The 15,145-nt window shown below is 46.8% G+C and overlaps 1 protein-coding gene across 1 annotated transcript; it reads left to right on the forward strand.

Moving 5' to 3' along the window:
* Positions 1-1,259, forward strand: LOC147118811 (uncharacterized; the record flags this gene model as incomplete). The annotated part of the gene is made up of 2 exons (XM_085983972.1): positions 1-783; positions 864-1,259. Coding segments are annotated over 2 exons (882 nt in total), but the record flags the coding sequence as incomplete, so codon positions are not given.
* Between the last annotated feature and the right edge of the window lie 13,886 nt (positions 1,260-15,145).

Raw genomic sequence — 15,145 nt, forward strand, 5'->3', positions numbered from 1 at the left:
TCATCCAACCTAGAGAGTCAAAATGACATCGGCACCACAGAGAAGCCGTGGGATTGTGGGGACTGTGGGAAGAGATTCAGTTCCCCATCAAAGTTGGAAACTCATCAACGCAGTCACACCGGGGAGAGGCCATTTACCTGCTCCATGTGTGAGAAGGGATTCACTCATTCATCCAACCTTCTGAGACACCAGCGAGTTCACACTGGGGAGAGGCTATTCACCTGCTCCCTGTGTGAGAAGGGATTCACTCAGAGATCCAGCTTGCTGATACACCAGCGAGTTCACACTGGGGAGAGAGCATTCACCTGCTCCATGTGTGGGAAGAGATTCACTCGTTCATCTGAGCTTGTGAAACACCAGCACATTCACAGTAGAGAGAGGCTGTTCACCTTCTCTATGTGTGAGAACAGATTCACTCGTTCATCCGAGCTTCTGAGACACCAGCGAGTTCACACTGGAGAGAGCCCGTTCACCTGCTTCACGTGTGAGAAGGGATTTAATCGACCATCCAAACTTCTGACACACCAGCGCATTCACACTGGGGAGAGGCCGTTCACCTGTTCCGTGTGTGAGAAGGGATTCACTAATTCATCTGATGTTCTGACACACCAGCGAGTTCACACTGGGGAGAGACTGTTCACCTGCTTTGTGTGTGGGAAGGGATTCACTCGGTCATCGCACCTCACTGAACACCAACTTGTTCACACAGATAAATGTCCTTTTAAATGTTCTGACTGTGAGAAGAGCTTTAGAAGCACAAATGATCTGCTGATACACCAGCGAGTTTACACTGGGAGAGGCCATACACCTGGTTTGAGTGTGGGAAGGGATTCACTCAGTTATCCCACCTGCTGTCACACCAGCGAGTTCACACTGGGGAGAGGCCGTATACCTGCTTTGAGTGTGGGAAGGGATTCATTCAGTCATCCACCCTGCTGAGACACCAGCGAGTTCACAAGTGACTGCAGGGGTTGGATTCTGCTGTTATTTATGCTGTTAATCACATCCAGACTGAACCATGTTCATTCTGACAGTTGGGGTTTGTTTCTGATGACAATAACTCCTGTAACTGGGCTGGAGATTAATATCCTGGATTTCTGTCAAATAAATCAGCTTTGTTTTAAACACATTGTTGTAGATTTTTGTCTTTCCCACCTGAGTGTTTAGCATCACCTGGCTGGAGCTCAGAAAGGACAATCTGGGGGAGGATCGTACGGTGGGAACAGAACTTCAGCCTGGACACAGTCCTTCAGGGCCACACTGAGATGGGCAAACGGCACTTTAGTCTTTCTCGTCTCTCTTCACTGACAGCAAAGTCGCCGTGCGGGTAATCTTGAGGCATGTGAGAAACGTGTCCCAGCCGCTCTCTGCCATGGTTCAGAGCTCCTAGGCACGGAACAGAAGGCTCCTTTACAACTGTGTCTAGAGTCAGGAAGAACAACGGTGAATGCTGGGAACGTGCTGTCAAATCAGAGATTGGTGTCAAACTGCAATCTGTTCCTGACTGAAAGTGAAACGGCAGGTTTAAGATTCCAGTCTGAAAATGACTGGTAATTATTTGACATGTTTGTGTGACAGTCCTGAGTCTACCATTTTAAGGCAGGCATTAACCCATTTAAAATACAACTGTTTAAAATAAATTGGTTAAAGTCTGCATTAAAGTAGCAGACGGAGGAGTTCACAGGAGCGTGTTAACTGCTGGTACAATTATACAACAGACATTTGATCTCCAGATAAAAACTGTACAACACCAAAAAATCGTACAGATGGGCCAAAAACGACACGGAAAAATACCAGAAAACAATTAGCAATGCATCAGCTCAAGCTCTCTTAGACACCTTTCTGGATAACACATACACTCACAATAAAGAAGGCGTAAACCGGGCAGTTAGTGAACTAAACAATATTTTTGATAATTTGGCAACAAATGCAAACTTGAAAGCTCGCAAGAACAAACCCAAAACAAAAAACTATGAAAAATGGTTTGACCGAGATTGCCATAACATGAGGAAAAAACTTAGAAAAATATCAAACCAAAAACACAGACATCCAGAAAACGAGGAACTACGCCTTACTTATTGTCAGACACTAACACAATACAGAAACACACTCAGAACCAAAAAAGAGCAATATATTAAGAATACACTCAGCTCCATGGAGGAATCCATTGATTCCAATTGTTTCTGGGAAAACTTGAAAACACTACACAAAAAACAACTCGACCATTTGGCCATTCAAAATGGGGACACATGGGTAAACCACTTTGAAAAATTATACCAGAAAAACACACTAAGACCAGAGCAACACCAAATATGCAAAAAACTGGAAAAGCTAGAAATGGCCATAAAAGATAACCAAAACCCGCTAGACGTCATAATAACAGAAAAAGAACTTCTTGAAAAACTCAAGGACCTGCGACCAGGAAAAGCCTGCGGGACAGACGGCATACTAAACGAGATGATTAAATACACAGACAACAAAATGAAACTGGCTATCCTAAAACTCTTCAACTTGGTTCTGAGTGTCGGTTATTTCCCTGATATCTGGAACAAAGGACTCATAACGCCCATATACAAAAGTGGGGACAAAATCGACCCAAACAACTATCGAGGCATCTGTGTAAACAGTAACCTGGGGAAGGTATTCTGTAGCATCATAAACAAAAGACTTATAAACTTCCTTGAGGAGCACAATGTCTTGAGTAAAAGCCAAATTGGATTCCTGCCAAACTATAGAACATCCGATCATATCTTCACCCTACAGACCCTAATTGACAAACACGTTCACCATAACAAAAGCAAAATCTACGCATGCTTTGTAGATTTCCAGAAGGCTTTCGACTCCATCTGGCATGACGGTTTATTCCTGAAACTTATCGAAAGCGGGGTAGGAGGGAAAACATATGATGTAATTAAATCAATGTATACAAACAACAAATGTGCAGTTAAAATTGGAGACAAACAAACAAAATACTTCCCACAGGGGCGGGGGGTGATGCAGGGCTCGCCAATCTCACCGACACTCTTTAATATTTACATAAATGGATTGGCAAAACTACTTGAACAATCTACAGCACCCGGCCTCACCCTATATGAATCCAAGGTTAAATTCCTCCTCTATGCAGACGACCTGGTTCTGCTGTCACCAACTAAAGAGGGGCTACAGCAGAACCTGGACCTGCTGGAGTCGTACTGCCAGACTTGGGCCCTGACAATAAATCCCCAAAAAACCAAAGTCCTTGTGTTCCAGCAAAGATCCAAACATCAGGGACCCAAAATAAATTTCACAGTAGGAACAACCAAAATTGAACAAACCACTAACTACACATACTTGGGCTTAAAAATCAGTTCTACGGGAAACTTCAAACTGGCTGTGAATGAACTGAAAGAGAAAGCAAGAAGGGCTTTCTATGCCATCAAAAAATCAATCCAAATAGAAATCCCAATTAGCATTTGGCTCAAAATTTTCAAATCAGTAATTGAACCAATTGCGCTCTATGGCAGTGAGGTATGGGGACCGCTAACTCAACAAGAATTTGCAAAATGGGACAAACACCCAATTGAGGTCCTACATGCAGAATTCTGTAAAAGTATCCTCCGGACTCAAAGGAAAACAGTAAACAATGCATGCAGGGCGGAACTAGGCCAATATCCATTAATAATCACTATCCAAAAAAGAGCCACCAAATTTTGGAATCACCTACAAATGAGCAATCCCCAATGCTATCACTACGACGCCCTGAAATGCCAAGAGCTGACCATAAAGAAGAATACCCTCAGTCAACTAGTCCTGGGACTCAGTGAAGTAACTACTAACAATACTAACAATAACCAGCCCCAGGACAGTGACAGGGTAACACAAAGAATTCGACCCAACACAATCGTCGCTAAGCAAAAGGAAAAATATCTGACATATTGGGCAGAAACAACAAAAACCCAAAGCAAACTCAATTGCTACTTGGCCCTAAACAGACAATACAACATGGCTGATTACCTGACCATGGTAAAGGATAACAAACTGAGAAGAACCTTGACAAGGTACAGACTTAGCGAACATAGCCTAGCGATCGAAAAAGGCAGACACAGGCAGACCAGGCTGCCAAGAGAAGACAGGATATGCTCTCACTGCAGTCAGGGAGTAGTGGAGACAGAGATGCACTTCCTCACAGCCTGCAGAAAATATCAGGGCATCAGGGAGAATTTCTACCAAAAATTCTCACAAATATGCCCTGATTTCAGAAATCTGAATGACAACCAAAAACTCCCATTCCTACTGGGAGAGGAGAGAAGCTGTGTAACACTGGCGGCACACTATGTTACAGCTTGCCATGAACAGAGGGACAACCAGTAAACTAAGAAAAGAATATATATAAACAATGCGAATGTATATTTATACACTCAGGGATATACCTGTTTATACACTGTATGAATAGAACTGCATTTATGTGCTAAACCATAAATGTATTTTGATGCTTTGGCAACATAAGATGTAACTTATCATGCCAATAAAGCGATTTGAATTGTGAATTGTAAAGAAGGACCTGCAGCGTGTTTCCAGGAATTCCCTGTTTTATTGATGTGTGTGTTAGACACCAGGATAACTAAAAAATACACGACCAGCAATATCTACGGGGATGCGATCCCAACAGTTACTCTGGGATCACTCCCGATGTGGAACTCCACCACTGACCCTGCTGAAGGTTGTAGGCTCAGGGAGTGGGGCCTCCAGGAGTGGACGGTAAGAAAGCTGGGTTTTATTGGACGATCAGATTTAACTTGAAGTAGAGTCATAAAAGTCTTGCTTTGTTTTATATACATGTATGTTTAATATTAGTGGACTTTGTATTAAAGACCCGTGTCTAGTGAACTATTAGCTTGTAATCACCTCAGACAGAACAGGCTCCAATTATCCCTTTTAAGCTAAAACAGACCTCGTGTGAACAGAACCAGCAGAGCTGAGAACTCTGCCTGTGTGGACTGAGCGGAACCGTGAAGGCCATTTGTTTCTTGAAATGCCCCAGTAAAAGCAAACTCTGACATTGTTCTGACTCGCAGATTCCTCATAGCTCCAATGAACAGGAAGCGGTTACTCGATGAACCCTAAACAGCCATCCAATGAAATGCTTTGTTTGATAAATGTCTTTCAGCTCAATGGTTTGATTGGCCAAGGTAACCAGGGTCACATGGGCTGTACCTGATTGGGCTTTAAATACAGGAACAGTTTGCAGCTCAGGTCAGAGAGCACCCCGGGAAGAAGAAAGCTGACGGCTACAGCCAAGATGGAACATCCTTCGGGCTGTCCCTGGAGAGGGAGCACGCGGTGTCCGCCGGGACGCTGGAGGCCTTCCGTGACCGGTGGGCACCGGAGGGACTGGAGTCAATTGTCAACATCAGCAACAGTATTCGGATCTGATTTAATTATAATTTGGAGTTGATTGTTTGTGTCCCTTTAAAAAGGGGGCCCTCTCGGTAATGTGACATCGATTGATGACAATGTCATTCTAATTGGCATTTTAAAAGAGTCGAACATCCTTTCGTGCCTCCCAGGCTTGGCAATTATCAAAGTCTGAGTTCATGGATACAGCTTGTTACATTATGAGTCTTACTATATAACTATAATATTGTGAGAATGTTACAAGAAATATTCCTTTGTAGAATCTCCCATGTAAATATTTTGCACTCATTTAGTATAGGAGTTGTATTACTGTAGAATCTACATATTAAAAATAAAGCCTGTGCTCAGGGGGATTAAGGTGTGTGGAGTGTTTTATTGGAGATCTTGAACTCAACTAGCAATAGTGTAAAAGCTCACGAGGACTGTAAACAACTTCAGTCTGACATACATTGGAGATTGGTGTCAGTGACTGTGGGGTCAGTTTATATCAGACAGGAGGAGATTGGTGTCACTGACTGTGGGGTTGGTTTATATCAGACAGGAGGAGATTGGTGTCAGTGACTGTGGGGTTGGTTTATATCAGACAGGAGGAGATTGGTGTCAGTGACTGTGGGGCTGGTTTATATCAGACAGGAGGAGATTGGTGTCAGTGACTGTGGGGTCAGTTTATATCAGACAGGAGGAGATTGGTGTCAGTGACTGTGGGGTTGGTTTATATCAGACAGGAGGCGATTGGTGTCAGTGACTGTGGGGCTGGTTTATATCAGACAGGAGGAGATTGGTGTCAGTGACTGTGGGGTTGGTTTATATCAGACAGGAGGCGATTGGTGTCAGTGACTGTGGGGCTGGTTTATATCAGACAGGAGGAGATTGGTGTCAGTGACTGTGGGGTTATGAACATATGAAATAGGAGCAGGAGTGGGCCATATGGCCCCTCAAGCCTGCTCCGCCATTCAATAAGATCATGACTGATCATCGACCTCAACTCCACTTTCCCGCCCGATCTCCGTATCCCTTGATTCCCCTCGAGTCCAAAAATCTATCTCAGCCTTGAATATACTCAAAGACTTAGCATTCACAGCCCTCTGGGGCAGAGAATTCCAAAGATTCACAACCCTCTGAGTGAAGAAATTCCTCCTCATCTCAGTCTTGAATGGTCGACCCCTTATCCTGAGACTCTGCCCCCGAGTTCTGGACACTCTAGCCAGGGGAAACAACTTCTCAGCATCTACCCTGTCAATCCCCTTCAGAATCTTGTATGTTTCAATGAGATCACCTCTCATTCTTCTAAACTTCAGAGAGTTTATCACACAGCAGATTAGTGTCAATGCAGTGAAGTCTCGTGCAAGGTTTCTCCCTGTGAAAATTTTGCTGAATAGTCAGGAATGTGGGTACTGGGGATCTCCTATGTAAATAATTGCAGAATCACAGAGGGATCTTTACTCGCACTATAAACTGTGCTGTACCTGCCCTGGGAGTGTTTGATGGGGCAGTGTAGAGGGAGCTTTACTTTGTATCTAACCTGGGCTGTACCTGCCCTGGGTGTGTTTGATGGGACAGTGTAGAGGGAGCTTTACTCTGTATCTAACCCGTGCTGTACCTGCCCTGGGAGTGTTTGATGGGGCAGTTTAGAGGGAGCTTTACTCTGTCTCTAACCCGTGGTGTACCTGCCCTGGACGTGTTTGATGGGACAGTGTGGAGGGAGCTTTACTCTGTATCTAACCCGTGCTGTACCTGCCCTGGGAGTGTTTGATGAGACAGAGTAGAGGGAGCTTTACTCTGTATCTAACCTGTGCTGTAGCTGCCCTGGGTGTGTTTGATGGGACAGTGTAGAGAGAGCTTTACTTTGTATGTAACCCATGCTGTACCTGCCCTGGGAGTGTTTGATGAGACAGAGTACAGAGAGCTTTACTTTGCATCTAACCGGTGCTGTACCTGTCCTGGGAGTGTTTGATGAGACAGTGTAGAGAGAGCTTTACTTTGTATCTAACCCGTGCTGTACCTGCCCTGGGAGTGTTTGATGGGACAGTTTAGAGGGAGCTTTACTCTGTATCTAACCCGTGCTGTACCTGCCCTGGGAGTGTTTGATGGGACAGTGTAGAGGGAGATTTACTCTGTATCTAACCCGTGCTGTACCTGCCCTTGGACTGTTTGATGGGACAGTGTAGAGGGAGCTTTACTCTGTATCTAACCTGTGCTGTACCTGCCCTGGGAGTGTTTGATGGGACAGTTTAGAGGGAGCTTTACTCTGTATCTAACCTGTGCTGTACCTGCCCTGGAAGTGTTTGATGGGACAGTTTAGAGGGAGCTTTACTCTGTATCTAACCTGTGCTGTACCTGCCCCGGGAGTTTTGATGGGACAGTGTAGAGAGAGCTTTACTCTGTATCTAACCCGTGCTGTACCTGCCCTGGGAGTGTTTGATGGGACAGTGTAGAGAGAGCTTTACTTTGTATCTAACCCGTGCTGTACCTGCCCTGGGAGTGTTTGATGGGACAGTTTAGAGGGAGCTTTACTCTGTATCTAACCCATGCTGTACCTGCCCGGGAGTTTTGATGGGACAGTTTAGAGAGAGCTTTACTCTGTATCTAACCCGTGCTGTACCTGCCCTGGGAGTGTTTGATGGGACAGTGTAGAGAGAGCTTTACTTTGTATCTAACCCGTGCTGTACCTGCCCCAGGAGTTTTGATGGGGCACTTGGTGCTGACCTCGATGATCACAACATTTAACCCAAAGATGATAGAATATAAAGCCATCAGCTTCTTAATAGAGTATTAAAGTTGGTGACACCAGACACTTGAACCTGCAAGTTAATAAGATGAGGCATTAGCTAGAATCTTACACCCTAACTCTCTCTGCTCCTCCACTCCTTTCAAAGTTTTCCATTTCATGTACATTTCCTATGTTTTTCTTCCTCCTAAATCTATCACCTCAGACATCTCCAGTCTGAAGAACATCCATTAACCACTACACTCTGTTCTCTGCCCTTTACCCAACTTCCTATTCACGCTGCCCCACTCCCTTTCATACCTTGAGCCTTAATTTGATCAACAAGCCTCCTGTCCGGCACCTTATCAAACACCTTTTGACAATCCATCGACACAACACCCACTGCATTTCCTTCATCCCCAGCATCGAAGCTCTGTCCACACTCAATCAGCTCCGATGGATGGGTCACAGTGTCCGCATGCCCGATACTAGACTCCAAAACAAGTGCTGTACTCGGAGCTCCGGCACAGCAAGAGAGCCCCAGGGGTGGCAGAGGAAACGCTCCAAGGACACCCTCAAAGCCTCCTTGAAAAAGTGTATCATCCCCACCGACACCTGGGAATCCCTGGCCCAAGACCGCACAAAGTGGAGGAGAAGCATCCGGGAAGGCGCCGAACACCTCGAGTCTCTTCGCCGGGAGCAAGCGGAAGCCAAGCGCAGGCAGCGCAAGGAGCACACGTCAACCCAAGCACCCCACCCACCCGCCCCTTCAACCACCGTCTGCCCCACCTGTGACAGAGACTGTAGGTCCAGCATTGGACTCATTAGTCACCTGAGAACTCATTTTTAATGTGGAAGCAAGTCATCCTCGGTGCCGAGGGACTGCCTAAGAAGATTTTCCTTCCCCACTATACTGAGTGTGACCCCCCGGCCCAATTTAGCCTTAAGAAATATATCCAACTCCTTCTTGAATATATTTAATCAATTGGCCGCTACTGCCTTCTGTGGTAGAGAATTCCACAGGGTTCACCACTCTCTCAGTGAAGAAATTCCTCCCTCATCTCTTTCTAAATGGCTTACCCCTTATCCTTAGACTGTGACCCTGGTTCTGGATCCCCCACCATCGGGAACATCCTTCCAACATCTAGTCTGTCTGGTCCTGTTAGAATTTTATAAGTTTCGATGAGATCCCCTCTCATTCTTCTAAACTCCAGCAAGTACAAGCCCAATCGACCCAATCTCTCTTCATACATCATTCCTGCCATCCAGGTATCAGTCTGGTGAATCTTCGCTGCACTCCTTCCATGGCAAGAACATCCTTCCTCAGATAAGGTGACCAAAACTGCACACAATACTCAAGATGTGGTCTCACCAAGGGCCTGTACAACTGCAGCAAGACATCCTTGTTCTGTACTCAAACCCTCTCGCTACGAAGGCCAACATGCCATTTTGCCTTCTTAACCGCCTGCTGCACCTGCATGCTTACCTTCAGCGACTGGTGCACAAGGACACTCAGGTCTCATTGCACGTCCCCTTCTCCAAATCTATTGCCATTCAGATAATAATCTGCCTTCTTGTTTTTGACACAAAGTTGATAACCTCACATTTATCCACGTTATATTGCATCTGCCATACTTCTGCCCAATCACCCAACCTGTCCAAATCATACTGGAGTTTCTCGGCATCCTCCTCACAGCACACACGCCCACCCCAGCTTTGTGTCATCTGCAAACTTGAGATATTACATCTACTTCCCTCGTCCAGATCATTAATATATATTGTGCTAGCTGGGGTCCAAGGACCGATCCCTGTGGTACCCCACTCGTCACTGCCTGCCACTCGGAAAAAGAGTCGTTTATTCCAACTCTTTGCTTTCTGTCTGCCAACCAGTTCTCTATCCAAGTCAATACCTTGCCCCCAATCCATGTGCCTTAACTTTACATGCTAATCTCTTATGCGGGACCTTATCGAAAGCCTTTTGAAAGTCCAAATACACTACATCCACTGGTTCTCCTTATCTATTTTACCAGTTACATCCTCAAAAAATTCCAGTAGATTAGTCAAGCACAATTTACCTTTTGTAAATCCATGTTGACTTTGTCCGATTCGGTCACTGTTTTCCAAGTGCTCTGCTATTACATCTTTTTACTAGCTGGAGTGCCCGGCGGTGCCGAGAGTTTTTTGAGGGCATGTTGTTGTTGGAAGAGAGAGAGAGAGAGAGAGAGAGAGAGAGAGACTGGGGGGAGAAGAGAGAGACTGGGGGGGGAGAGAGCGACTGGGAGGAAGAGAGAGAAAGAGAGAGAGACTGGGGGGAAGAGAGAGAAAGAGAGAGAGACTGGGGGGAAGAGAGAGAGAGAGAGACTGGGGGGGAAGGGAGAGAGAGAGACGGGGGGGAAGAGAGAGGAGAGAGGGGGGACTGGGGGGTGGAGTGAGAGAGAGACGGGGGAGTGAGAGAGAGAGACCTGGGGGGAGAAGAGAGAGACTGCTGGATTTAGTTCGGGATTAGCCTGGAGAGAGAGGGGGGAAGGAGCGCCTCAGGCCTGGCCCGATGGACCCCTGCGAAGGAAGGTGGTGAGCTCTCCCTCCCTCTCCCACCCCCTCACTCTTTCCCTCCCTCACCCTCTCTCTCTCCCTCACCCTGTCTCTCCCTGCTTTACTCTCTCTCCCTCCCTCCCTCTCCCCTCCCTCTCTCCTCTCCCTCCCTCCCCCCTCCTCACCCTCCACTCACCCTCCCTCCCACACTCCTCTCCCTGCCCCTCTCCTCTCCCACCCTCCCCCTCTCCTCTCCCTCCCTCTCTCCTCACCCTCCCTCTCTCCTCACCCTCCCTCTCTCCTCACCCTCCCTCTCTCCTCTCCCTCCCTCCCCCTCTCCTCACCCTCACCCCCCTTCTCCTCTCCCTGCCCTTCTCCTCTCCCTGCCCCTCTCCTCACCCTCACCCCCCTTCTCCTCTCCCCTGCCCTTCTCCTCCCCTCTCCTCTCCCTCCCTCTCCTCTCCCTCCCTCCCTCTCCTCTCCCTCCCTCCCCCTCTCTCTCCCTCCCTCCCCCTCTCTCTCCCCAGGTACTGCACTAATCCTTCCTGGACGGCGGGCTGGGGCTCGATCGGGTGGCTCTGCAGCAGGGCCGAGCAGCGAGTCAGAAGGCGGAGGCAAACAGAGATGGAGGGTGGAGCACTCGGGAGACGGCCGGTGCTGCAAAGCAGGTCAGCGTTCGGACCAAGCAGAGGGAGGGAAAAGTCCCAGAGAGTCCAGCGGGAACGAGTCTCCAACTATTAAAAATATCTGTGTAAATAAAAACTGCGGAGAACAGCGTTGTCAGCAGCGGCAGCGGCGGGAAAGCGCGGGAGACGCCATTTTTTCTCAGCAGGGAAGAAAGGAAAGCGCAGGAGGCGCCATTTTTTGATTTTCAGGATGCCTAAGACTGGCAATATTACTGCTTTCGATAGTGATATAGAGGATTGGACCACATATGTGGAAAGAGTGGAGGTGTATTGCACAGCGAATGAAGTAGAGGATGATAAAAAGGCACCGGTACTTCTAAATCTGATGGGCGCAAGGACATACGGGCTGTTACGAAACTTAATCACTCCAGCCAAACCGATGGACAAGAATTTTAAGGAGATTGTTGATACCCTACAAGAGCACTTAAACCCAACACCGCTGCTGATAGCGGAACGATTCAAATTCTTCAGGAGGAATCAGCACAAGAATGAAAGTAACGCTGATTACCTCACCGAATTAAGAAAGCTGTCAAAGCACTGCCAATTCGGGGCAGGACTGGCAGACTCTCTACGAGACAAATTCGTCTGCGGTCTCCTAAGTGAAGGAACACAGAAAAGGCTACTTTCTGAGAAAGATTTGACACTGGACAAGGCTTTCAGTGTGGCTGTATCATACGAAGCAGCAGCAAGAGGAGCTGCAGAGATACAGCAAAAGCCACAGGACTTCGGCACCCATGAAATGACACAGGGTTTCGAGAGATGTTATCGCTGCGGCAGATCCACCCATGACCAGACGGACTGCTGGTTCAAGGACAAAGCATGCAGGCAATGCGGAAAGATGGGACACATTGCACGTGTATGCCGATCTGGAAACAAAAAATCCACTGACAGAAAAAAAATCAATAAGGAAAAGTACAGAAAGCTACAAATGATGACGGACAGTAGCTCCGAAGACCAGAAGAGCGATAGCGACTCCGGAAACAAGAGACTAAGCTGTCTCAAATTACATAATGTAATTGCCAAAGAAGATTACCAGACCATTTGGGTTACCCTCACGATAGCAGGGTCCCCAGTTAAAATGGAGCTAGATACAGGATCAGCTCTGACCGTCATAAGTCGATGGGATTACGAGCGGCTATTTCCGCATATACCTTTGAAAGACACATCCATTATCTTGAAGACATATACGGGGCAGAAAGTATACCCCAGAGGGAAAATAAGGGTGCCTGTTGTATACAACGGCAAGGAAATACAGAAGTTGTATTTATACGTTCTGCAAGATGGTGGTCCACCGTTGTTGGGACGTGAATGGATCAGGAAGATACGTTTAGACTGGCACTCCATTCAGGCACTGACGGTGACCAGTAAGGAAAAAAATGATGATGACGTCATACCTGAACGATTAAAAGACATCTTGGCTAACGCGAAAGAAGTGTTTCAACAGGAACTAGGAACCTTGAAAGGCGTCACCGCCTCAATAAAAGTGGAAGATGCGGCAATTCCCAAGTTTTTTAAGGCAAGGCCGGTGCCATACGCAATTCGTCCAGCAGTCGAGGCAGAGCTGGAGAATTTGGAAAAAGCAGGCGTGTTATCCAAGGTAGATTGGAGCGAGTGGGCAACACCCATCATCCCGGTCATGAAGAAAACGTTGAATAATGATAAATCTGAAGAACAGAGAAAAATTCGCATCTGTGGGGACTTCAAGGTGACTGTAAACCCGGTCCTTCACATGATAAAGTATCCTCTTCCGAGGATAGAAGATATTTTCACCTCACTATCCGGAGGGAAACGTTTCACCAAAATTGATTTGGCACAGGCATATCTACAGATGGAGGTTGAGGAGGCCTCTAAAAAGTATCTCACGACAAACACGCACAAAGGCCTGTACCAGTACAATCGACTGGTTTTCGGAGTAGCATCAGCTCCAGCTATCTGGCAAAGAGCTATGGAGCAAGTCCTGCAAGGGTTTCCGGGGACTCAATGCTACCTAGATGACATCCTTGTAACAGGAGAAAACGACAACGAGCACCTTGCTAATTTGGAGCAGGTGCTCACTAGGCTGAGAGAACGGGGCCTACGAGCAAATCGCCCCAAGTGCGAATTTTTCCAGAAACAAATATCAGATTGTGGCCATATAATTAACGAAGAAGTGTTGCATAAGTCACCTGAAAAAATTGAAGCGGTCATAAAAGCCCCAGCACCTGAAAATGTCTCACAATTAAGGTCGTTCCTGGGATTGATAAATTACTGTCATAAATTTTTACCGAACTTGTCAACTGTTCTGCACCCTCTTAATGCACTGCTACAAACGGTAGTAATTTGGAAATGGAGCGAAGACTGTAAACGTGCCTTCCATAAATGCAAAGGCTTGATCAGGTCCAAAGAAGTGTTGGCTCATTACAACCCATCACTGCCAATCAGACTGGCGTGCGATGCATCCCCTTGCGGCGTAGGAGCGGTATTATCGCATAGATTCCCTGATGGCTCGGAGCGGCCGATAGCTTTTGCGTCATGCTTATTGAACTCAGCTGAGCGTAACTATGCCCAGATCGACAGGGAAGCACTCAGCCTGGTGTGGGGAGTGAAGAAATTCAACCATTACCTACACGGACAAAAATTTACCTTGTTGACTGACCATCAACCCCTCGTCTCCATATTCAACCCTAAAAAGGGCATTCCCATTATGACAGCGCAAAGGCTACAGAGGTAGTCCATTTTCCTAGGAGCACACCAATATGACATAGAATACAAAGGATCAAAACAGCATGGGAATGCTGACGGTTTATCGCGCCTACCGTTGCCAACGGTAGAAGAGGCACCTACAGTGGACCCAGTGGAGATGTTCCACTCAACCATAGTGGAATGTCTACCAGTAACAAATTCTGCCATTGAAAAGGAAACGAGAAATGACCCGACTCTCTCACGAGTCTACGATTTAACGATGAAGGGATGGCCAGCATATGGCGAACCACTGTTGCCAGCATTCTCGCAAAGAAGAGAACAGCTGTCAGTGTGCCGAGGAACCTTGATGTGTGGATCCAGAGTGGTGATTCCACCCAAACTCCAGGATAAAGTGCGAATGGAGCTTCACGAGGGGCATCTGGGTGGAGTGAAAATGAAGAACCTAGCCAGAGCGTTTGTGTGGTGGCCAGGTATCGATGGAGACATCGAAGAAATTACCAAGAGCTGTCTAGGATGCCAGAAGGTCCAAAACGCCCCACCACAAGCCCCTCTACATCCATGGGAGTGGCCCTCATCTCCATGGCAAAGGGTACATATCAACTTTGCTGGTCCATTTATGGACTCAATGTTCTTAATCGCGGTTGATGCACACTCCAAGTGGCCGGAGCTAATAAAGATGTCCTCCACCACCACGGAAAAAACCATCACAGTATTAAGGACCATATTTGCCAGGAATGGGCTGCCTGAACAGATCTGTTCTGATAATGGACCGCAATTTGTGTCCGAAGAATTCAGGAAGTTCTTAAAAAACAATGGGGTTAAGCACTACACGTCTGCCCCATACCATCCCGCCACCAATGGATTAGCTGAAAGGTTTGTCCAGACCTTCAAGAAGGCCATAAAGGCCATGGGTAATGAAGACATAAATCTACAACATAAGGTAGATAACTTCTTGTTTGCGTAGAGGAATGCAACACATGTGGTTACAAACCAAACTCCCGCCATGATGTTTTTCAATAGAAGACTAAGATGCCGGCTGGATTTGATCAAGCCAAACATCAGAAGGGACGTAGAGAACCGGCAATTTCAAGGCATGAATGAAAGGCCAACTAGAACCTTCCAGATAGGTCAACAAGTTTTGGCC

This window comes from Somniosus microcephalus, chromosome 4 (assembly GCF_052327205.1).
Source record: "Somniosus microcephalus isolate GS21.2 chromosome 4, FLI_Smic_1.0, whole genome shotgun sequence".
Classification (NCBI taxonomy): domain Eukaryota; kingdom Metazoa; phylum Chordata; class Chondrichthyes; order Squaliformes; family Somniosidae; genus Somniosus; species Somniosus microcephalus.